The sequence below is a fragment of the Scophthalmus maximus genome, chromosome 8 (genome assembly GCF_022379125.1).
Source record: "Scophthalmus maximus strain ysfricsl-2021 chromosome 8, ASM2237912v1, whole genome shotgun sequence".
NCBI classification, from domain to species: Eukaryota; Metazoa; Chordata; class Actinopteri; order Pleuronectiformes; family Scophthalmidae; genus Scophthalmus; species Scophthalmus maximus.
The window spans coordinates 4,099,110-4,122,500 of record NC_061522.1 but is presented as its reverse complement, the minus strand read 5'-3'; the positions used below and the strand labels follow the sequence as shown (position 1 = coordinate 4,122,500).

The 23,391-nt window shown below is 45.7% G+C and overlaps 3 protein-coding genes and 2 non-coding genes across 11 annotated transcripts in view; 1 reads left to right on the top strand and 4 right to left on the bottom strand.

The window, feature by feature from the left end:
- Window positions 1-5,250, bottom strand: part of LOC118311998 (carbohydrate sulfotransferase 12-like) — a 7,167-nt gene extending 1,917 nt beyond the window's left edge. The window contains exons 1-6 of one of the 3 annotated variants that reach the window (XM_035636214.2): window positions 5,143-5,250; window positions 2,275-2,932; window positions 1,992-2,134; window positions 1,486-1,614; window positions 1,041-1,233; window positions 1-215 (exon numbers count right to left, since the gene is read on the bottom strand). The exon at window positions 1-215 is cut by the window's left edge and continues 1,917 nt beyond it. In XM_035636214.2, the coding sequence (XP_035492107.1) occupies window positions 1-215; window positions 1,041-1,233; window positions 1,486-1,614; window positions 1,992-2,134; window positions 2,275-2,823 (1,229 nt within the window). In that variant the 5' untranslated portion in view covers window positions 2,824-2,932; window positions 5,143-5,250. Of the gene's footprint in view, window positions 216-1,040; window positions 1,234-1,485; window positions 1,615-1,991; window positions 2,135-2,274; window positions 3,212-5,142 lie in introns of those variants that run through there. The other 2 variants (XM_035636215.2, XM_047333685.1) reach the window with 2 other exon arrangements.
- A 1,967-nt stretch (window positions 5,251-7,217) lies between these two features.
- Window positions 7,218-15,828, bottom strand: eif3ba (eukaryotic translation initiation factor 3, subunit Ba). Its single transcript, XM_035636213.2, has 19 exons — window positions 15,687-15,828; window positions 13,903-14,095; window positions 13,674-13,793; window positions 13,525-13,582; window positions 13,008-13,136; window positions 12,759-12,916; window positions 12,129-12,260; window positions 11,938-12,004; window positions 11,805-11,851; window positions 11,505-11,715; window positions 11,342-11,414; window positions 10,831-10,953; window positions 10,661-10,739; window positions 10,192-10,330; window positions 9,967-10,092; window positions 9,611-9,688; window positions 8,802-8,910; window positions 8,599-8,711; window positions 7,218-7,765 (listed from the first exon to the last, which is right to left on the bottom strand). Exons 1-18 carry the CDS (start codon window positions 15,784-15,786, stop codon window positions 8,611-8,613), a joined length of 2,043 nt encoding a protein of 680 aa, XP_035492106.2. The 5' UTR covers window positions 15,787-15,828; the 3' UTR covers window positions 7,218-7,765; window positions 8,599-8,610.
- LOC118313285 lies at window positions 9,784-9,875 on the bottom strand. The gene has a single exon (XR_004794439.1). It is a non-coding gene; the product is annotated as a small nucleolar RNA SNORD60 (small nucleolar RNA).
- LOC118313276 lies at window positions 10,411-10,493 on the bottom strand. Its single transcript, XR_004794431.1, has one exon. It is a non-coding gene; the product is annotated as a small nucleolar RNA SNORD60 (small nucleolar RNA).
- brat1 (BRCA1-associated ATM activator 1) lies at window positions 15,179-23,051 on the top strand. Of its 5 annotated transcripts, none has more exons than XM_035636212.2 (12): window positions 15,179-15,415; window positions 17,516-17,664; window positions 17,752-17,899; window positions 18,032-18,476; window positions 18,581-18,694; window positions 19,076-19,167; window positions 19,255-19,355; window positions 19,462-19,642; window positions 19,931-20,004; window positions 20,227-20,311; window positions 20,414-20,682; window positions 20,976-23,051. In XM_035636212.2, the coding sequence occupies exons 3-12, from the start codon at window positions 17,857-17,859 to the stop codon at window positions 21,885-21,887; spliced, it is 2,316 nt and encodes a 771-aa protein (XP_035492105.2). In that variant the 5' UTR covers window positions 15,179-15,415; window positions 17,516-17,664; window positions 17,752-17,856; the 3' UTR covers window positions 21,888-23,051. The 5 variants fall into 5 exon arrangements, with proteins under 5 accessions (XP_035492105.2, XP_035492102.2, XP_035492101.2 ...); XM_035636209.2 differs by lacking the exon at window positions 15,179-15,415 and adding an exon at window positions 16,345-16,476 and having other exon boundaries at window positions 18,584-18,694; XM_035636208.2 differs by lacking the exon at window positions 15,179-15,415 and adding an exon at window positions 16,345-16,476.
- The last annotated feature ends 340 nt before the right edge of the window (window positions 23,052-23,391 follow it).

The following is a 23,391-nucleotide window of genomic DNA, read 5'->3' as shown; positions in this document are numbered from 1 at the left end:
TACAGCTTGTACAGTTCCCTCCTCGTTGTCACGGGGATCTCCGCGAACCACTCTTTTTCCCAGCTGACCGCCGATCGGTTGTGGGGCCCCGAGGGGAAGCGGAGCAGGTGATCCACCTTCAGCAGCCTCAGCAGGCGATCCGCGTCGGGTTCCAGGGTTTCCAGTCGTCCAATGAAGTCGTACTTGACCTGACACGGATGGCACAGGCGGTACACCTGAAACACACAGAGGTAAGGCCGACAGGTCTTTCAAAAGGGTTTTTAATTGGTTTGTGACTTTTTGTGTTATATCTGCTTCTGACAGATTGTGTGTGTGAATATATCTGCAGACATGAAAAACATGAAAACACAAAATCTACCCCAAATGGTGTTGTGGCTGCCTTGCCCTCCTCAGCATGCACCAGTCTGATTTACACCTCACAGTGTGTGTGTGTGTGTGTGTGTGTGTGTGTGTGTGTGTCCTCTGAATTATTTACCATCGCGGTTTTTAAATAAAATGTTCCTTTAATAATAATAATAATACATTTCATTTATAGAGCACTTCTCATTGCTAAAAGCAATCTCAAAGTTTTCTTGTGTGTAAACTGTGCTATTTTATAAGAGAATTACACTGCACTGTATGTGCATTCAGAAATATTAATGTTATTATTCTGCCCTCTGATTATTCTAATCCGTTATCATATCATCATATAAACCTATTGCAACTGCTCACAATCCAAACAGGGAAACAGATCAGTAGAAAAACACTTTTACTGCCTTTTGTAAAATATTCATATTGCAATTGGCAGTGATATTCCCCATGTGCAGCTGACCTTGTAACCTTATCTTGTATATCAACTGCAAAAACAGTGACAGGGGACAATCTTGATTCATATTATATTGGTAAGGTCTTTTAAAAACAGATGAGAGGGGAGTGGGTGTAACGCCGACAGGGGAGATGCAGCGCCGACTTTTTTTAATCGCGATGCATATTGTGATCTCACGAAAATGAAAAACGAAAGTATTTGTGTAGTTTGTCGTTTCAGGGTGTGAGACAGATACCTGTCGCCAGTGTTCATTGAACACGCGCTTCTTCTCTGTATCTGGATCCAGCAGGTACGTGACAAACTGCTGGAAGGTCGGTTTGAGTCCCGCAGCGATGGCCTCGGACACGCTCTCTGGCAAACTCCCGGAGACGTGACCATAGCGACGCACGATGCCCCGGCCGAAATCCCTGTAGAACTGCTCGTTGGCACTTAAATACACACACACACACACACACACACACACACACAGCAAATGAACATCAAAGAACTGTTGTTTAATCAAAAGTGAAGCACATTCACATTGCCTTAAACCGCTGTATGTGCGCACGCACACACACACACACACACACACACACACACACACACACACACACACACACACACACACACACACACACACACACACACACACACACACACACACACACACACACACACACACACTCTGCCATGAAACACACCCGTCTAACTTGTTCCTGAAGGCGGAGATGAGTCGTACGAAAGGGTCTCGTACAAACAGAAACTTGGTGTAGGTCTGGAGCCTGTGTGCCATCTGGTGGAGGGACTGGGAATCATTAGGGCGCATGAGGCTGGCAGAGAGACGCAGACACAGAAATGATTCTGTTAGTCCCCTTTGTTTTTTGCTTCCTTTCTTGAGCTGTCATTGTGATGCTTTACAATTTACTTATCCCAAAAAATCCGGGATACTTTCTTGTTGGTGTGAACGCGTCTGACTCGGACAATCTCCTGCTGCGTTCGTCATACGTGAAAGGCGAACTCCAGAAAATGTCCAAAGCATTTTTCCAGACATTTTTTTCCTGATTTAGTGTCTGAAAGCAGCCAATGTAAAGTCCCCAAGGTGACCTATGAGAGTGCGCAGGTGTGTGTGTGTGTGTGTCTTGTGTGTGGGTGTGTGTGTGTGTGTGTGTGTCTCGTGTGTGTGTGTGTGTGTGTGTGTGTGTCGTACCTAGTTAAATTGTGGTAAAGCGTGGAGTTGTGTACGAGGCGCGGAGGTACAGCCTCCGGGTCAGAGTAAGGTTTTCCTGAGGAGGGCGAGATCAGAGACCGGGACAAAACCACCATCACTCTCTTCCAGTTGGTGCACGCGACCTGAAACGGAGAGAACCCACGGGAAGGGAGAAAGAGAAAAACACAAGGAGGGAGGAGATGAAAAAAAAATTTAAAAAAATGAGGAGCTGTGATTTTAAGATGTTCCTGTCACCACACTGTCACTGTGGAGACAGCTGTACCTTGGGAACGTAGCAGTAGATGATCTGGTTTGCGTCATCCACTATCAGGTGATCCAGCTCCTTGTGGGGGATCTGCTCAAACGTCCGAGTCCTTCCAGGGAATTCCGCAGCGTCCTTTCCCGAACAAACATCCATCATCCTCTGCTTCCTCTCCTCCTGTTCCCTACCGTCAACAGAGGCGGGACTCCTTCCCCTCTCCTCACCCTCCCTCGTTTCCTCCTCCGCCTCCTCCTCCTCCTCCCTCTGCTCTTCTCTGTCCTCTTCCTCCCCCTGTTTCTGTTCTTCAGTTGTTCCGGTCGTCCCCTCGACGGTGAGTTTCGCGGCGGTGGCGGCGAAGGAGGAAGTGCTCTGGGTTCTGTCGGTGGATGGAGCGAGGCGCGGGCCCGCGGCCGCCCGAGGGCAAGATGGGCACTGACGCGACCCGTTCCCGCGGCCCTGCAGCGGAGAGAGGGTCAGGTCCCCGATGTCGTCCCAGTAGACCATGATCAGCAGGCTCGTGACCAAAGAGCCCAGAATGAACGCCGCTCGTAGAGCGCGCCATGTACCCATGGCCTTGTCTCAGATCGGAGAGTCGCGATTGGTGGAGAAAAGAGGAAGAGGTTATCTCAGCTCCATGGCGGCCATCTGACCCGGAAAGAGACGCTTTCCTGCTCACCAGCTGCAACTCGAAGGGACAGGAAATGTTAGGACAAAAAAAAACAACACATCCTCTCTTAAAGTGAAGTCAAAGGAACGAGTGGAGGCTAATGTTGAATTACAAGAACTGGCTTTTAGAGAAGCTAAAACACCAAGTGGCACATTTACTCAAGTGCTGTACTTGTACTACGCTACAATGTACTAATACTCCAACAGAGAGTACTTGATCTACACAAGAGGAAATTCTACCGCTGCGTTTTTCCAGTGATGTTGAAAATAAAAAAATCCCAAGAATCATAATTGTCATTGTTTCCTTTCCTGCAAGAAGGTAAAACAGAGAGTCCGCAGGTCATCTTCTCTTGTGTGTGTGTGTGTGTGTGTGTGTGTACGCTGTGTGGTGAGCTTTGTGTCGCAGGTTTCTCCCTCGGAAGGAATCGACTACTAATTTAATCGCCAACTTTTATTATAACAGATTAATCGGTTCAAGTAGTTTTTATGGACAAAAATTTGTCCAAATTCTCTGATTTCTGTTTCTTAAATGTGGATTTTTTTCTGGTTTCTTTGCTCCTCTGTAATAGTAAATAATTATATTTGGTGTGTGGACAGAACAAATCATCATCTTAGTGGAGTTTTGGGAAACACGATCGACATTTTTCACCTATTTCATGGACCAGACTAACTAATTGACCGAGGAAAATCATCGTGGGATTAATCGCTGATGAAAAAAATCGTTGGCCGCACCCGTCATCTTTATACTTCATATGTCAAGTTGTATTCGAGACTTTTTTAGACGCGTGGCCCTCTTGAGTGACTCAGATTTCAAACCCTGAGGAGAGCACCAGAGGGGAAAACCCCCCGGCAAGTACAGAAACAATATGTATTTGGGTATTATAATCACAGGTGGGTGGAATATCCGGAAACCCAAGTATACTCATATAGAGGCACTATAACCTGGCATCCGAAGTCTTTCTGTTTTGAATATGTGCATGTTTTAACTTCTTCTGTATAATGATGCTCTTCACCTATGTGTTGATAACACACACTCACTTGTGCTGGAGTGGTTTTTTTTACATTGTGGTATTTACCCAACGGATCTTCACACTTTTCTACGATTATGTGTCTACGACGTGTTTTCCCCAAAACCACCAGGATGATGTTTTGAACGAAAGATATTTAGTTCACCGTCTCAGAGGAGCAGAGAAACCAGAGAATATATTCACACTCAAGAAGGTGAAATCAGAGAATTCCGATTCATTTAGTAGTCGATTACTAATCGATGAATCGTTTGACTGTTGCAGCTCTAAAATTTCTTTCTTTCATTTTGCGATTTCAAAACTTTGAAATGCTGCTAGATTAATATCAAAAGTTTATGTAACTCATATATAATATTGTATGAGTTTTTAAGTTGCCCATGGGGCCCTCAGCTGTCACAGGGACGTGAACAGAACTGGGTGGTGGGTGGAGGCAGCTTCTGTCCAGACTGAGGCTGCAGGAGGGTTTCACATATAGCGCCTTTATTGTCCCATAAAAACATCCGCCGTTGGGGGAGAATACAGTGGAAAAAGTGACTTGTCTCTAATAGAAGCAGATTTTTAAAAATGCAGTCTGGAGATTGTTGCTTCCTCTGTGGCCTTTTCTTTCCACGGGCTTTTACATCTGAGCTGCACTTTGACGGGACGGGAGGAGACGTTATCATCCATAAACTGTCTTGGCACAAGTGCGCACACGCGTAAAAGAGAGAAAGGGCTCTTTCCTGTATCAAATGCGTCTGCACCATGGCGGGAGGAGTGTGGACTGTGTCGGACTGGGTTTTATTTATTTTTTATTCCAGTTAATATTTGTATTTGTCGCGACTGGACTCCCCGTCACCTCCTCACAGACCTCGGTCGGAAAACCGCCTTAATTTATACAGTACACACGCGCCACAATGTGGCCATTCACCGGACAGCGTCCCTCTCTCATGAAAGGATGCTCACTCTCCTTCTCCTCTCTCCTCCTCCTCCTCTCCGTCTCCTCCTCTCCTCTCCTCCTTCTCCTCCTCCTCTTCCTCCCCTCTACTCCTCTTCCTCTGCGTTTTCTCCCCGCAAACCCCGCTCATCACGCTCCCTCGGCGCGGTGCCCCGCTCCCCCTTCACGCCACAATTAAACCGGTCTGACAGCAATTTATCACTGTGATATGAGAAGAGAACAAGCAAACTGCGGATCCCCCGAGGTATAATTCAATTATCTTACCCGGCTGATGAGCTCCACGGTGCCGGTCGGTCCTTTGTCGCCGGCTGTGGATAATGAGACCGGGGGCGGGTGGCACTGACTGGGGCACGACGGGGCAGGAGTTGGAGAAATAATGGAGCGAAGTCTCGCGAGATTTGTTTTTTTTTTTATGGGGCAGCCACTCACATGCCCACGATGCGCCCCCGTCTCACAGGTCTCCCGCATCTGGGCTGTGAAACATCTGGTCCCCAAAGTGAGGGCCCGGGACCCGCGGGGGGGCCGCACCAGAGTGAGGAACGGGTCTCACTTCACCTGTGATGAAGAGCAAGCCTGTAGTTTGTATTAACAACACATGAAGTTTGGCATTATTCAAAAAGGAAAAATAAGATAGGCCATGTACGTTATATATTTCATATTTCTTTATCGATAATTTGACAAATGTTCTGACTTTATTTACTCAGTAACAGTGAAATGTACTCTTACTCAGTATCTTAACTATGCTTATTTCATTTTTGATTTTTTTCACTTTTATGCATAGTCTCCCAATTTTGTATTAGTATCATCATTTTACTCAGCGAATATGGTGTTTATATATATATATATATATATATATATGGGTGAAGCCAATGCTTCAAGGGGCAGTAAGCGATAGACGTTTTGTAAAAATCCCTGAATATTTCCTCAATGTCGGTTTTCGCCAATAGTGGTTAACGCGTCGGCCTCCCATACAAGAGATCGCGGGTTCGCGACCCGGCCTGAGCAGTAAACTAACAACAACAACAACAACAACAAAGAGAGAGAGACAAGCTCTCTCCAGAATCGCCTACTGCCCCTTTAAGTGGCCGAAGCCTGTATTCTCTGCAATCACCAGCAGGGGGCGAGTCTACGAAGTCTACTTAATTATGTGGCACCTTCCAGAAGTGCACCCGATTGACAACGGCTAACGTTGCATGGTTCAGAGGGCAGGGAACAGGTCCATAATGTCTTTCTTTATAAACGAGTCATTAGCCGACTGTTTTGTTGACCTGGTCAAACAACACGGTGAACGTCGCCTGTACAGGAGCGCGTCTGTTCAGGTTAATGACGGAGAAGATCTCTGCAGCCTGTAAAGTCAATATTCTCCCTGAGAGAGGAACAACACAGTCTGATCAGGGATGACCTACACGGACTAATGAGCGTAAACGGTGCGAGTGGCACCAACTGTTCCCTGTGTGGAAAGTGTTTAAAAATCTTTGAGAAAATTCAAACTTTCACCTTCGAGTAGAAGAACCCCGCACCATCTTGGTTTGCCATCTTCAACTCGAGGCCTCTAATTACACAGATGTGAAGCAGGGAGCGACATTCGATCGATGTTTTTGAACTGCATAGAATAAAGATTGGAAAGACAATTAAATTTAGTTTCTTTTGATAGTCTTTCTTAAAAAAAAAAGAGAAATTGTGTCTTAAGGTGCAAATTATTTCTCTCGGTAAGCATCTTTCATTTCAAGGTTGCACATGTAAATGTTAAAAGAACATTCATTTGGACTTGTGCAAGACATTTCAGTTTTTGCTAAATAACAAAAATGGTTTCATGATTAACCATCATTGAATTGTTTCTAAAAAAAATTTGTGTCCACAGCATCCACAAGACGCAGTGAACACGGTTTACAATTCTTCTCACAATTTGTGATTTATTCTCATCAGGAAATACTATGATGTATACGTACCTGGGTCAACGAGTCAGTTACAAAATTCGATGACGGAAATGATTTTAAACCGAAACCTGACAAAAACAAACGCCAAACCTGAATTTAATTCATTCCTTCAAATATGTTTTTGGGTTTTTTTACCTCAGAATTGGCTCCAGTTTTGATATGTATGTTTTGTTCATGAGTTATAGTCATGTCACTTAAGCTGGAATCTGACCAGACTCTTATTCATTCTGACGGCCACATCGATTTACCCGTTTATCCGAACCAGCTCGTGAATGTGAAAGGGTTCTTCCTGGTGTGTCATGACACGTCGCCAGGACAGACAGAGACAAGAAAAGACAGACGGCGAAGGAAGCATCACTCTCCTCGGTGGAGACACTGAAGAATCACACACTCTGTACGGAGTCAGGTAAGTAATGACTTTGAATGTTTAATTAAAGTTACTCCCACTGCACAACCCCTCCCTGTGTGAAAGCCGAGTCTGAAAGGAGGAGGATACAGGCCACTGTAGCGCCACATCAACACATTAATCAACAAGTGTTCTTGTTGTTCAGTCACAACGCCTCCGCCCCGCGCGGGCTCCGCTCTCTGTGCCGCCCGGTGATGACACGCTGGCATGGCGAGGCGAGTTCAGAGACAGATCGGAGCGAGTGACTCCAATTAATGAAGGGAAAAATAGAAGCAGTATTACTAAGAATAAAGTTCCGCAGAGGAGGGGGAAAAATAAAAACCAATGGGGGGGATGATGATGGTGAGAGACAAAGAGAGAATGTCCGACGCGGAGGATCCTCTCTGGTCGCTTGATGTGGCGTCGCCGCTTGTGATGATGTGGCTAACGTCGGAAGGTTGAGGCTTGTGATGAACCTCAAGATTCACAGCGTGGTCGTCGTCCTTCTCCAATCAATGACGCAGTTTCTCCTCTCGCTTCCTCCTTCCACACAAAAACGGAACGACTGAGGCAGAAGGAAAGAGGAAAGATTAAAAACCAGTTATAAAGAATGCACATGCTCCACATTCTGGGCCATTTATATGAATGGGGAATAATAGACCCACACCTGCTCGTCAGTCTAAAAGGCAGATGTGACCAGTTTTGTGATTGTGTTAATTAATTTACGTCCATTTCTACTGGCAACGAGGCAAGAGTTTGACACATGAAAATGAAAACATCCACACGATCAGATACAACTACAGGTGGAGAGAAAATATGGATGTTGCAGTCGGAAGTGTGAAAATCTTTAGACACAAGTCGGAAGGGTGCAGCCTGGATCTCTGATCAGACTTAAGGATAAAAAAATCAAAAGGTTTATGGACCTCATTTTATTGCTTACATTTTGTAAATGTTATCTTAAGTTACTGGTCTTTTAGTATAACAACAATATGTTTTTATTTTCTTTTATTGACTTTTTGTCACATCTTTTAAACTTACCTTTTTTCATTGTCTTTTTTTCTTCTTCAAGTATTTCATCAGAATTTATTTCTATCTTTTTAAATTTGTATCTTGGACTTTTTATTGTATTTTAAAATCTATTTCAGGATATTTCCTTATCAGCATTTATTTTATCTTTATTAAATTGTATCTTACTGTGTTTTAAAATCTATATTTTTTTTATTAGTTTTGTCCCTGTTTCTGCTCATCAGTCAATTGTGAAGCACTTTGAACTTCTGCAATGACCTATAAATAAAGTTTGACGGATACACAATGACACTGCTTTTTAAAAAACGTGTGACTGTGTGTTGGAGGCACGTATGGTGTGTGTGTGTGTGTGTGCGCGCGTGCAGGTGTTACCTGCGTAGGGGACTACAGATCTCCAATGGGAATGATTTCTTCGTTGATAAAAAACTCAATGGTCTCCTCTTCCCAGTCATCCACGTTGCTGTCCAGCTCGTCCGTGTCCACTCCTGGAACAAACACACACAAAAAGTCAGGGATTTTGCTTATTCAAAATAAGAACTGATGGTCTACAAGCATGAAACAGCGAAGGTCCCGACCTCCTCTGAGCTCCAGGCGGGCGCTCTTCTGTTCCTGATACATCTGTTGCGTCGTTTCCCTGTAGCTGTGATACTCCTCCATCATGGTCCGGCGCTTGTCCACCAGCTCCTACTCACACACACACACATACAATCAGCATGTTGAGTTAAAACACAGCACGTAACAACAGATCCTCCCCGTGTCGTGACACCAAGCGTTGTAACTGTTAACGTGCAAATATGGATACACCGAATGTTTGGCCGGAAATAGCAACGACAAAAAAGCTGTTTCTGTGTGAATAAGTGAAAAAGACAGAATAATAAAAGCGCAAATAAAAGTAATTTAATTTTAAGTTATTATTCTGCTTTGCTGGTATAATGTCTGCTGGAATGTAAAAAATTAAAGTTCAGTGTTATATATAAATATTTATAAATTGTACTTTTGTAATTTATTATAAAAGTATAGTTTTTCCTTGAAAATCAAGACAAAAAGTAAAAAGCACATTTAAGCTATTTAATTTATGCTATGGTGAAAAAACTGCCACAAAAAATGGAAAAACTGTAAAAAATAAATATTAATAATAACCCTTGGAAAACCCCTTATTTTCGGTTTCGGACAACTACTTTCATTTCGGTGCATCCCTACATACAACTGTTATTACTGAACAACTGGAATCATCATTAAGATACATTTACATCAGTTATCGTAAAAACAAAGAAAAGTCTTAACAAGTTAACGCGAAGAGGCGAAAATATTAAAGGTTAGCAAAGTTAATTTCCAACAAAATCCAGGTGGGGTCAGTCTAAAGAAATGAAAAAAGGGGTCAAACCTTTGAGGCCTTGGACTGGCTCAGACGATCCTTCTGCTCAAAGATCTTTGAGTATTTCTTCAGATCCTTCTTGATCACCTGCAAGAGACCGAGGGTGTTTATTGTAGGACGGCCGCAAAGCCACAAATGAAGAGAATCGTTTGTCCTGAAATATGTGAGGACGTCGTAGCTGTGAGCCTCAGATCAGAGTTAGAATCAGGAGCTGCGCGGTGCAACTCTCATACGAGGTGTCAGAAAAGTTTAGTTTAGTTTGTCATCACTGGCTCTACGCACACACACACACACACGTGTACGCAAGTGTGTGTTTGAACATGATATCGCATCACGACAGAGACGAGCGAGATTAAGACTGGCACCTTGATCTCCTCTACGCCGAGCAGGGTAGTAGGTCGGGGTCTCCACAGCAGCTGACAGAAGCGGTCCTTGTTGTTCTTCTGAAGGAGACGACCCTGGAACGTCCACAGCCAGTATGCATTGTCCACCTAGACAAAGGTACAACAGGTCAGCGTGAGTTTTTATTTTTTTTAACCACATCAATAGCGGAACGATCTGGCGGGGGACGGGGAGCAGCTTTTTTGTACCTTGTGGCTCCACCAGGAGACGGAGGTGACGACGTAGCGGCCGGTCGGGTCCCACTCCACGTCGGAGGCCATGTAGTGCTCCGCGATGTTCATCATGGTGCAGTCCGACGTGTCCACGAAGGTAAGAGCTCCATTCATACTGCACACGGAGAGAAAAGAATAAAAAGGTTACACACACACACACGGTGCGCACTCACACGTGCAAATATTAAACACTGTGAGCCTCAGATCAGAGTTAGAATCAGGAGCTTAAGCTCTCATACGAGGTGTCAGAAAAGTTATTTAGTTTGTCATCAGTGGCTTACTGTTACACACACACACACACACACACACACACACACACACACACACACACACACACACACACACACACACACACACACACACACACACACACACACACACACACACACACACACACACACACACACACACACACACACACACACACACACACACACACACACACCTCCTGAGTCCCGCCAGCACGAGGAACTGTCCCTGGGGGCTCCAGAAAATGCTGTTGGCCTGCTGCTTGTCATACATCTCTGTAGAAAAAAAGGACAGTGGCACATTGAAAGGACATCCGTGCGGTGTCCCTTTAAAAAATCTGTGTCAGCGCGTGTCCGATTTACTCACTCATGAGAGCGATCTTGCCGTTGTTCTTGACGTCATAGAATGAGACGCTGATCCGGGGAGGCTCTCCGTGGAGAACGGCAAACTTGCTGCCGTTGGGCTCCCACGCGAACGCGATGATGCCCTCTGGAAAGAAAAAACAGGACAACAACAGGTCAGGGTTATTGTTTTTTTAATAATCCAAGATCTTGTAACCAACACTCTTGCTAGTAATTCCCAAATCAAGGCCGTTAAGTAAGGGTGACTGGGCTTTTGTCATCGGGGCCCTGAGGCTCCGGAATTCATTGCCTGAGGAGATTAAACTTTCCAGCACTTTGCTTGTTTTGAAATTATCGCTTAAAGCATATTTTCATAGGAAGACCTTGATTTTTAACTTATGTTGTTTATCGTATTTTTGTTTTGTTGATGAATGTTTATACAGCACTTTACATCTTTGTTTAGATAAGTGCTAGAGAAATAACATTTATTATTATTATATATCAACGGGAAAAAAAACACTACGTTATTTTCTTACCCTTCATCTCCACCACATCAACAGGAACCTGCTTCTCTCTCATGCGGAAGATTTCAAAGTTGGTAACCACACCCTGAAAACAACAAAAAACAGATTTAGAGTTTGATTATTTACCACTCAACTCCCGACCTGTTTCCCCTTGTTCGCCTCTCGCTCTGTGTACCTGTGTTCCTTTAGGAGTCCTGTCCACCTTCACACACAGGTAGTCGCCGTTCCTCTGCCAGTGCAGTTTGCAGTCGACAACGTTGAAGAGGTTGCGGACCCTGATCTCCAGACGGGAAGGCAGCTGCATCAGGGTCACTCTGGCTGGGATGTCTTTGTCCTCGGGGACCCAGAACGCTATGATGTTGTCACCGGGAGACCACGAGAAGTCCCTGTAGATACAAACATGCCGATTTTTGTCAAAGCGTCCAAACTCAATGCTTTGACAACTGGAGGAATGCGCAGTATCGTGGACTCTTACTTGATCCCGGTGATCTTCAGACTCTTCTTGTCGAGCAAGCCCATTGACTGGAGGGAAGAGGAACGCGGATTAAAGGTCACTTGCATTTTATATTTGAATACAACTACATGTCGTTTTTTGTAAGTCCACTTACTGGAGTTTCATAGATGCTCAGCGTGTCTGGTGTCATCCTGGCAAAGAACTTTCCATCATGGCTCCATCTGAGAACCAATAAGAAAATGTTATAGTGCATTTAAGCGTCACAGCAATAAGTGCTAAAACAGTGATGTTTGAATTAGATTTTTTTAATATTTTAACAAGAGGAGAAATACAAAGTGAACTCACTTAAATATGGGCCAGTGTGCCGAGCTCTCGCAGTGGAAGCCTCTCTTCTTCTGTCCCGTCAGAATGTCCCAGATGATGATGGCCTGTGGGTCCTCCTTGGTGTCCATCAGTGGACTGAAGGTAACCGCGTACCTGCACCGCATCAAAACCACACGCACCAAGAGTCAGACGCTTCACATTTCACCTGACGATAGCCTACTCGTGATACGTCTTCATCGTGCATCTGGCATCGATTATTATTTTAGACGATATTCAATTGATTTTCTTACTAAATTAAAAAAGAAACATGCTCCAGTGCGCTGACAAAGTCACCAGCTCAACTTCTGTACATGTCTCTTCTGCTTTTAACAAACAAATTGTGAATCTTGTGCAAAGGTTTTTACATTCTTCTTGGATGACAGAAGATTGATTTTTTACATATTTTAATTGTAAAACTTGGCTCGGTAACTCTGTGAGAGATTTTGGCACATCACTTAAAAAAAAATATATTTAATTTTATCGAATGGATTTTCATGGCTGCTCTTCTCCATGTACTCACAGTACTTTTCACATGACTCGAGGACACGTGATGCTGACGATGACGGTGATGTGCACACAGAAAAACGCACTTTTATCAGAAAGGTCGATTACCTCTCACACGGTGAGAAGTCGATGAGGGACACGCCCTGATGGCTGAACCGCTGAATCTGCTTGAACTTCTCGCCGCCCCACAATGCAATGCCACGTTGGTGGAATGTGGCCAGATAGGTGCCTTTGGGAGACCAGCGCACGTACGTCTCGGTCCAGCGCTGCAACGAGACACATAAACATTATTTGTGTACAAAACCAAGTGCTGTTAAATCGCCTTTTTTTTTTTTTAAAGTGTGACCGTCCACTTACTGCTCTCTCTTCGGCTACGATTGGCTCCTTGGCGTCATTGGAAAAAATGGCTGTCCTCTCGCCGGATTCGTAGATCACACTGTAATGGTCACGACAGTCGGGATCCTCGATCCAGTGGCGCATGTTGCCCTGAACAGACAGAAGCACATACAGGGTTAATAGAGCTTAAAGCATTTGCGCCTTTTATTTGATTTGTTGATATTCTGGGGCCAATTTGATCTGCACATTTAAAGGATGTTTATATTTTTTATTTTATTTTCCATAGTGGCGTTTCGTGCAAAAGGCTCTTCCTGTTCATAACGTCACCAGGGCAAATATAATCCTTTAACGTGAGCTTTTAAGTGTATGGATCTTCTCTTATCAAACTTTCTGTGATATTTTGTTGATCCAGCACTCATTGAAAATAGAATGTGTGTGTGTGTGTGTGTGTGTGTGTGTGTTCTTTTCCCCAAATTTATGTAGAGACAAAACCAAATCCTCTAACTAAGTCGGATCTGGTATTAAAACAAACACTCACAAAATCTTTGAATGGCTGCTTCTCTGGAGTTTCCCACTCATCACTGATGGTCATGTACCTGAGGAAGATAAGGAGGCAGAGAAAATTCATCTCATTGTGTCCCACACATTTAAGCTTACAGCATGTTTTGTCCGAAATTGCAGACGTACTTGTCAAAGTCGGTGAAGAGGTTGACCCTGAACGTATGCTGCTTGTCGAGCTTGTAACCATCTGCATTCTTCACTGCCTCGAGGGCCTGAGTGGGAGCAGCATACTCCAGGAAGATGTAACTGCGTGAACAAAGTATAAACTGAATATTGAATCTCAAATTTAACATCAAAGGGCAAAACAGAGCAGAAACCAGATCACGTGTGTTTGACGACAGGATCAGGGCCATACCCTTTGGTCAGGCCATCGGCGTCTGGGTAGAACTCCGTAGTGATCTTGCCGAACTTGGAGAAAATCTTGTGTATGACGTTCTTGAGTTTCTCCAGACGCTCCGGTCCCACCTGGGGAACGTTGTCGACCACCACCACCGAGTCGATGCCGTCGGCCTCCAGGGGCTTCTCCCTCAGGATGTCTTCCAGCATCTCTAAAGAGAAGGGAGGGGAAGGAGGGAACGATTCAGGGCGGGCAGCAGCGATATTAAGTTTCTTATCTGACGTGTGTCATCTGTGGGCTTCCTGACACATTCACATAACTCAAGAGACTCTTCACTTCAACACTACATGACACCACTGACATAATTATTTGTTTCAGTGGAAGGTACCACATGGTTAATGGTATGACACGCTAACTTTTAAAGAGAATGATAAACCACAGAGTTTACTAGTGAAACCCAAATACAGTTCAATGCCACAGTGGCTAAATCCTGCCCTCATAAAGGATATGACATTCAACCTTTATTAAAATGGTTTTCAGAAAAAGTGAAATGTAATATCCAAAATAGAGATAACTGCCCTCAATGACATAATATTATTTAATGGATTAACAATCAGAAGAGCAAAAATCATCAATTTCTGGAATGTTCTCGGCGCTGCAACAGTTCATCGATTGGTAATTGACTACTAAATTAATCGGCAACTATTTTGTTCATCATGAAGTAGTTTTTATGAAGAAAAGAAGTCAAAACTCTCTGATTTCAGCTTCTTGAATATGAAAATATGTTCTGGTTTCCTTGCTCCTCTGTGACAGTGAACTAACTATCTTGGACAAAACACCATCTTGGGGTTCAGGAAACATTTTTCACCATTTTATGGACCAAACAACTAATGCATGTATCGACAGATTGATCAATAATGAAAAATAATCATTGGCTGCAGCCCTTAATGTTCTTCTCAAGCAATATTGCAGTTTCCAGCTTCTCAAATGTGAATATTTGCTGCTTCTTTTTGTCATACATGATAGTGAATGAGATGTCTGTGGATATTCAAAATTCCAGGTGTTTGAAGATGTCACTTTGGGATTTGGGGATGATAAAGTCATGTTCGTCCTAACCCAAGATCCAATTGAACCTTATACAACAGATTTTGACCGACAACACTAACTCAGTCTCTACAAAGGCTGAATATTACAACCAATCCTGCAAGAAGCACATTGTATCGCCAGAATTGTGCAGAAACCCCCTGGGGGTCAGTTTTGGATCAGAGATGCTGGAGCACATACAGAAGCAGCTGAGCTCTGTTTCAAAGTGAGTCACGATTGGTCTGTAAGGTTGAGGGACAATCCACCAGCCTCCTCCTTCCCACCACCGATGTGAAATGTATCAGCTGCTGCAGCGCAAACCACAGACCCAGTGGAGGCCTTGACTTCCACTAATCTTTCAGGAATTTAAATAGAAAATGCTTATTTCATATTCCACGTTGCTAATATGCTGATTGCACGTTTCCTGATGACAGCGACTAGGCCACAGGTGAGAGGCTGAACGTGCATGAGGCTTCACTGGGCGCTGTGAGAACAACGGCTGCTGTCGGCTGGGATCATTTCATTGGAAATAGTCGTGGTATTCGTTTGGCTCGTTGGTTTAATTAGATCCCCGAGGACAGGGTGACAGGCTAGCGACGCAGCATCTGCGGTGGCACCGCCGCTGAGCCCGCTAGAACCGCTCCTAGCTTAGCCTAGCCTAGCTTAGCCGTTAGCAACCAAGGCCAGAAAGCCGGCGCCTTTCCTGCTCGCCCGCTCACCCTCGTCGTCGACGTCATCCTCGTAGTCCTCCGGGTCGCTGAAGGAGGGCTCCTCCTCTTCGTAGTCGGGGTCGTCCGCCATGTCCACCGTGTCTTGCATTTAACTTGGACTCGAGAGACGGATTTGTCACCAGAAAGGAGCGAAGAAAATCCCAGAAACGACGGTGCTCGGCCGGTGTGGCACCATGTGCGGACTGCGTAAAAATGGACGACGCGGCGGCGGAAGCGCGCAACACCGGAACCAGATCGGCGAGCGAGGCGCGCTGCGCGGAAGGGAGCAGAGCTGTACAACACGCGGATGGCAACAAAATGGCGCTCGCGTAACGTAATTCAACACACGCCACTCCGTTTACAGATCGGCGATCGGCGCCGCGGACATTTTTCAGCGACGCCGAGAGAAGGACGAAGACGGAAGTCACACACGCAGACGCGCCGGCAGATAGGAAAGTGTTTCCCGCGAGATGGACGTTTCGAGAACTTACGAATAAACTGGATTGTGGTTTTTAAGCTAGCGTATGCTACACAATTTAGCAACATATCCGCTGTATTTCCTCACACGTGTTTGCTCCAATGTAGCGGCGTTACAGTTAAAAAAGTAAAGTGTGTGTGCGCGCGCGCGGTGTCATCGTAAAGGTTCTCAGTAAAACACGGTGAGGAAGCATGGACAGAGGAGAGTGTGTGTCGCTGCTGCCCCGGGTGTGCGAGGTGCTGCGGGACTCGGGGAGGTCTCTGCCCGACGACACCAGCCTGGAGAAACTGCTGGACTGGTTCTCAGGACTCACCGAGGCGGGTCAGTACCGGAAGAAACCCGGCGGGACAGTTTGAAATCATTCCGCCATTTGGCGTCATCACCTCTTCGCCCCCTTCCCTCTGACCTCTGACCCCTCGACCTTTGACCTTTCAGGCGGTCCTGTAGTCCTACGGGGCGAGTTCAACATGACATGATATGTTTAAAAAAATATGATGCAAATAATCACAGGAATTTATCATCGTGATTATTTTTGCCCGTTGGCCTGATGAAGAGAAGGCGAAGTGACGTCACAGACATTTTCTGCTGCTGAAGCAGAGGAGAGAAGAAGAAGAAGTGAATCGTGTGGGATGTCATCAATCGGAGAAATATTGATCAGTGTGTGTGGATCGTAAAACGTACAGTATTACGTTTGAATAACTGTTTATCGTCACACAGTCTCCTCGTGTGGTTCCGAGCTGCAGCGATAGAAGGAGAAAGTAAAAACACTGTCAGGAAAGAAAAATCATCTTTGTTGGATATCAGATGACGCTCTAATATTAATGAGTCTATGTATGTGTTTTATTTATTTAGTGTGATGAACTCTCCCTCTGTTTATTAGCAGCCCACTGAAGTGAAAATCCCACTCATATTCTGAATCAAGCATTGTGATTATTAGTCATAATGTCATAAACCAAGCAGAGGAGTGCAACAGTGCCCACAATCCTAAAGTGTCACATCATGGCTTTGATCACTTTGGTCTCAGGTTCAGCATACGTTACCATGGTGATTTAACCCGTTAACACTGATTTATTTTCAGCAATTTTCTATCATTTTGTGCACTGCAGAGCGGAGGCGTCCTGCTTCAGTTCTTTCCTTTGTTATGTACCTTGATGGTGTGCTTACATGTTGCATATCCTTAAATAATTATATGTATGAAGGAGAAGCTGCCGTTTCATTTGTAGTCTGACAAAAGCAAAGCGGAAAAAAAATAAATTCAAAATGGACAAAGAGTGAGAGGGATCAGGCTTGAGGGTTATTCCAGCCCTGGATGGATTGATGGATGATAAAAATTGACTTTTTTTGTCGTCTCTTTACTAAGGGGGATCTCTGCTGGAGGCCCACCCATGTCTGCTGGAATTCATCTCCACCGTGGTTAACAAAACATCATCGGACCCCGACGTCATCTCCTTCGCTCTCAAACTCTCCGGCTTAATCGCCGCCACCGAGGACGGCTTCGAAACGCTCCAGGTCGCGATCAGGACACCTTGAGGTTTTTACTAAACTCTTATCTCTAACTACTCAAACCTGAATCTGGTGTGACCCCCCCACCTGCAGGAGCGCTCTGTTCTGGACCTCACCTTTAACCAGCGGCACTGGCAGGAAGCCGGGCTTTGGGAGGATCCCTGCATACGGATCGGCTGGATCCAGGGCGTAAGGAGCATGCTGCAGCACTCGAAGGCTCTCGGCTTCTTTGTACAAGCAGGTACAAAACCTCCTTCTTCTCCTCACATTGGTTCAGATGAGGAGATATTAAGGACTAAATATGTACTGTGGGTTTAAATTCATAGTTCAGACAGAACATTTGACCTTTTCATGTTTTTTTTAATTTCTCCAGACTTCATTGTTCCGCTCCTACAACTCCAGACAGACTCGAGTCTGTTTGTCGCCGCTGCTGCAAATCAAACGCTCGCCCACGTCCTGCTCTTCTTTCAGCCGGCGCTGTCGGCAGGATGCAACGGCACAGTGAAGTCACAGGGGAGCGACACCAGGACGCGAGAGCACCCGGGCGTCACCACCGCGGAAACCGACCACGATTACTCTGCCGTGCTCGTCGCGATCTCAGAGTACCTCAAGGGGTCGCTGGTACGCGGAGAAGAAAACACGCGGCTCCACCAGAGTCGGCAGATTCTCAAACTGCTGGCCCTGCTCCTGGCCCGGGCCGCGCCGCCCCTCCGGGACAAGCTGCTCCGGACGGTCGCAGACCCACTGGAGGAACTGGTGACTGCAGGCTGCAGTCGACTCATGCCCCCTCTGATGGACATCGTTCTGGCTGCAAACAGGTACATGGGCTCACTTGATGCTCACACTACACAGTAGAACGGAGCTTAGATGTTTCCTGAAGGCAATTTGTTTTAAAGACAGTTGTCACATGAACAACTTTCAGCAGCTCCAGTGTCCCAGACCAGCGCGTCACTCGCCTGCTGTCGTCCATGCTGAACACAAACAAACCTGCTGACCGCCTTCGTGCTGCAGCTGCTTTTCTCCACAGCGGCCACCGGTAAGCATCTGTCCTCTCTCTCTCTCTCTCTCTCTCTCTCTCACTCACTCACTCACTCACTCACTCACTCACTCACTCACTCACTCACTCACTCACTCACGCACTCACTCACTCACTCACTCACTCACTCACTCACTCACTCACTCACTCACTCACTCACTCACTCACTCACTCACTCACTCACTCACTCACTCACTCACTCACTCACTCACTCACTCACTCACTCACTCACTCACTCACTCTCACACACACACACACACACACACACACTCTCACACACACACACACACACACACACTACAGGTTCAATCTCACCGGTGCGACCTCAGTTTGTTGAGTTTTTTAAGTTTGTTTCCTTTTGTTCCCATCTTTTCTCTTCAGGGACACTGTCCACACCGTCCGGGCTGTGAGAATACTGCTGCTGCCCCTCGACATTATAACTGGTCAGACTCAACTGGGCGCAGACACTTCAGGTAAGCACGCAGCGATCTGTTCTCGTCAAGTTAAAAGGCCGTTGTGTGGCGTCTGTGTGATTTTTATATTTTCTGTTCCCGCTGTAGAAGAGCATCGGTTTTCAATGGTCGAGCAGCTGAAGAGTAAAACCACCTGCGTCTCCATGGTCTGCGTCTGTCTGACCAACACGCCTCAGATCACACTCATGGTGAGAAAAGCAGGGATATCTGAGAACGCAGAGGAGGAAACGGACAGTATTTCTGATATGTGTATCAGCTTAACTTCACTTTCTCTCTCTCTTCTTTGCCCCTCAGCCTCCAGACCTTCTGCCCTGTCCTCTGGTTGTAATCGTCAGTGCAGTTCTGTCACTGTTGAGGATCTGCTGCGGCGACTCCTCATCCGGCGGCTGCGCCGAGGTGTTCAGGAACGTCATCGGCTCTGGCAAAGTTCAGAAATGTGCGCTGGAGGTTCTTGCATGTCTCAGCAGCAGCCCAGGTAAAACTCTATATAGTTGAAAATCTGGTTTCCTTCACCTCAATAGATTCCAATTGGAAATAATGAAGTGATTTGAACTAAGCAACATATTCATACAAATACATACAAATGTAGTGCATATGAATAAAAATCTTAAAGGAAATTCTAAAGACACATATTAGGGCATCAAAATATCTCAGGAAAATTATTTCTCTGTGTCCAAATGTCTGCATCTTGCTATTATAGTAAATTTAAGTTAATAAAACAAGTTGACAGTTTGCAGGATGCATAAATGTATCTTTCTTTCAGGAGTGAAAGACGAGCTGACCGAGGTCGTCACAGTTCTGATACAATATCTGAACGACCCCGACTCGGACCCCACGGTAAGTTTCAAGTTTCCATAGGTCTTAAACATACTGTTTTTGACCGACATTATTCTGTGAATTATGCGTAGGTAGGTGTGTAATACTGTAATGTAGGCCATTTATTCTTACGAATGTAAATCATGAATGTCGCATCTGGGATTATATGTTTAAATCTCTTCTACCAGCCTAGAAAGTAAAAAAAAAAAACCCTCTTATATGGTTTGCGTCTGTGTTTCTAAGGTGATACACAAGTCCTATCAGGCCTTGGTGAAGTGGATGAGTGTGTGTGAAGACCTCTCGTCGGTAACGGACCTGCTCAGACGAGGTAAAGTTCACTGAAGCTCTCGAATCAACACAGACACCAGACTCTGCTCTTTTTGTGTCTGTGTGTTGTGTTAATGGCATTATATTGTGTGTCCCTGTTTAGATCTCAGCGAGGTCGTGAGGAAACGTGTGTGCGACATGCGCTGGGAGGTGAGAGACTCGACGGTGGAGTTCCTGGGGAAACTGGCGGCGGTCCCGAAATCGGTGGAGGAAACGCGCGACGGCACTTGGCCAGGCAGCTGTAGCAGCGCTCCCCTCCTCAGGGAGGCGCTGCAGGATCCAGAGAGCTACGTGAGGGCCAGCGCCGTGGCCGCACTGGCACAGACACTGGCGCGCGGCTGGCAGCAGGGGGCAGCACTCACACAGGAGCAGGTGGGCAGAAATAATTTCATGTTTGAGAATTTGAATAATGTAAGACTGCAGGACAAAGGTTGAATATTTTATAATATATAGCAACCAAGACGTGAGAGGTGACGTACATTAATTGGAGGAAAAGATATTCCATTTTTTTAAGACTGAATTTCTCACGTCTACATGTGCTACATATTTTATTTTTATTTCTAACATGAAATTAACAGCCTTTTTAAATAATGTTTGTCAGTGTTAATCTTTGTATAACACGTACTCGACTGTACTGATAATCCTTCCTGTCTGTTTCCCGACAGACTGACATCGTGAGCCGGCTGCTTGAAATTCTCTCCCAGGACACGGAGGGATTCGCCAGGAGGGCAGTTTTGCAATATTTCATCGCCTGGTTTTCCTCACGTGCCTCGCACACGTCTCCACCGTCGTCGTCGACGACCTCCTCCTCCTCCTCCTCCTCCTCCTCCTCCTCCTCCTCCTCCCTCCTGGTGAACTCTGTGAGCTCCATCCTCTCTCTGGGCAGCGCTGACCTGGACTGGGAGGTCAAAGTTCACACCCTGGAGCTGGCGGAGCTCCTGCTGGATGAAGCGCTGTCAGGTCACCGTGGCTACAGGAAGGGCCCAGAGACGCCTCCCGCTCTGCTACACCCGTACGCCGTGGTTCCTGATCGGACGTCCACGCTTCGCATGCAGGGCGCGGAGTCTGATTCGGCCGGCGCGTTGAGTGACCTGGTCGAGCGGGGAGTCGTCTCAGCTTTGTTGAGCGGCCTGGTCGACTGCGACAGACCCGTGGGTCTGAAGGCCTGTCAGCTCCTGATTACACTCAGAGACACCATCTGCCCGCCGCCGCTGGAGACTCTGGATGCAACTCCTGCCACGGCAACAGTCGCCAGGGTGTCCTGTGAACTGCCCGCATGCGGCTGGGGGCGGGAGATCAGAAAAATACTGGGCGCCAATAAGTGCGATAAGGCTAAAGAGGCAGACGTCGCCGGTGAGACGCGGGAGGAAGGCAAGGGTGAGGGGAACGACGGTGTGTCCGTGTGTGAAATGTTGCGCTCGCTGGGTTTAGACGCGAGACTGGACGTCCTGAGTCAAAGCAGCGACCACGTCCACAACTCTCCCCTGTCCCTGCTGCAGGACATCCTGACCGCGAGTGCCGCACACACTCGTCAAGACATGCAGCCGGGGCAAGAAGTCATAGTGGACTGCTACTGACGCACACGCACGCACGGCCATATGTTGGTTTGTTATCAGTGAACAGCAACACACTCTTAACTCAGGCTACATTTGCTTTCACGTTGTGATATGTCGGTTCTTTGAGTTAAAAATGATTCGCCCTGATTGTACTGATTTGTATATGTGCATGTGCGTGTGTGTGTGTGTGAACGAACATGGGCAGGTATCTTCGAGAGCATCATGACCAGAGATTTCTGTTTTTACCCCCAAAAAATTATGATGGACAATTTGTTGGCTATTTTATGAATGAGCCAACTGATAAAACAACCGTTTTGATTGTTTCTCAACGTTCGATGATAATGTTTAAATAGACATCTTCAAATTTCATTAAGTAGACTTTGATACAACACAATCCCATTTGTCATAATTCCTCCCTAAACCATGTTTAAATCAGTTAAATCCCATTTCATCCGTTAGATGAGGTCGCACCACGTCCGCAGTGGCCAAGTGGCATAAGCGACACGGGAGCAGTGGCAGCTTGGGCGTGCGCGTGTGTGTGTGTGCGCGTGTGTGTGAGAGAGTGACACGGTTGAAAAAACGTGTCCTGTGTAGAAAAGAACCAGAAAAGATCAAATCTAATTTTCAGATTTGAAAATAACCGCACATATTTTTTCAAATTCTCAGTATTTGCATTTCCTATAAACCAATCATGTCTGTTACACATTGATTCACATTTTTATCTAAAATATTATTCAGTTGAACTTCCACAAAACTTTCTACGCACAGATGAATTGTTGTCAATGAATGTACGAATCAAACTTTGTGAAATTGATTTAATTTCTCTGCCTATCCATCAACACAAGGCTGTTAGACCAACCAGCCCTCTCTTACTACATCCTCTGTATCTGTGTTGACATTGAATTCTGACTTCTTCACCTGTACGGACATGTTCAGTCCGATTCAGTTACACTTTCATGGATCCTTTTATTGTTTGCAACGTTTTCCAGATCCCAGTCGTCTTAGTTGTGATGGATGGATCACCTGATGACGCCTTTGCAGGGTCTTACTGGTCATTTTGCAATACAGGATTACAGAATTAAATGCAGTTGCAGCCCCCTACATACTGTAAATGTAAAAAATTATGTCAAATGATTTAAATTGGAATAGGAAAAAACAATAAAAAGTATTTATATTTGTACAGTATGAATCACTCTAATATGTACGATACCACTGTGAGGTGTAGTGGAGGGTCAGGCTGACATTAGGCCAACGTAACACAAGAGTGTTTAATGTGGCTTGGGTGAATCACTTTTTTTCCCCCCATTGATTTAACAGTCAGCTGTTGGTTTTACTTGCGCTCCTTAAAAACCAGATGACGCATGAATAAAGAAAAGGAAGTGAATCAGCTGGAGGAACATCTTTAACCTTTGTGATGACCCCAAGAAGAAAACACAAACAATCCACCCCCCCCCCCCCCCCTCTTCTCCTCCATCCACCGTCACTGATTTCCCCCGGTGGACGAGCTTCACCAGAGCCCCGGAGT

Bases quoted from the DNA above. Each gene is read 5' to 3' on its own strand.
- eif3ba (XM_035636213.2), bottom strand. From the start codon at position 15,786: ATGCAAGACACGGTGGACATGGCGGACGACCCCGACTACGAAGAGGAG. The intron at 11,852-11,937 runs GTAAGTGGACTT...TCTTCCCTCCAG, and splicing joins TGAGCATCTATGAAACTCCA to TCAATGGGCTTGCTCGACAA. The intron at 8,911-9,610 runs GTTTGACCCCTT...GTGTGTGAGTAG, and splicing joins GCCAGTCCAAGGCCTCAAAG to GAGCTGGTGGACAAGCGCCG.
- brat1 (XM_035636208.2), top strand. From the start codon at position 16,347: ATGGACAGAGGAGAGTGTGTGTCGCTGCTGCCCCGGGTGTGCGAGGTG. The intron at 17,900-18,031 runs GTACAAAACCTC...TAATTTCTCCAG, and splicing joins CGGCTTCTTTGTACAAGCAG to ACTTCATTGTTCCGCTCCTA. The intron at 18,477-18,580 runs GTACATGGGCTC...AACAACTTTCAG, and splicing joins ATCGTTCTGGCTGCAAACAG to CAGCTCCAGTGTCCCAGACC.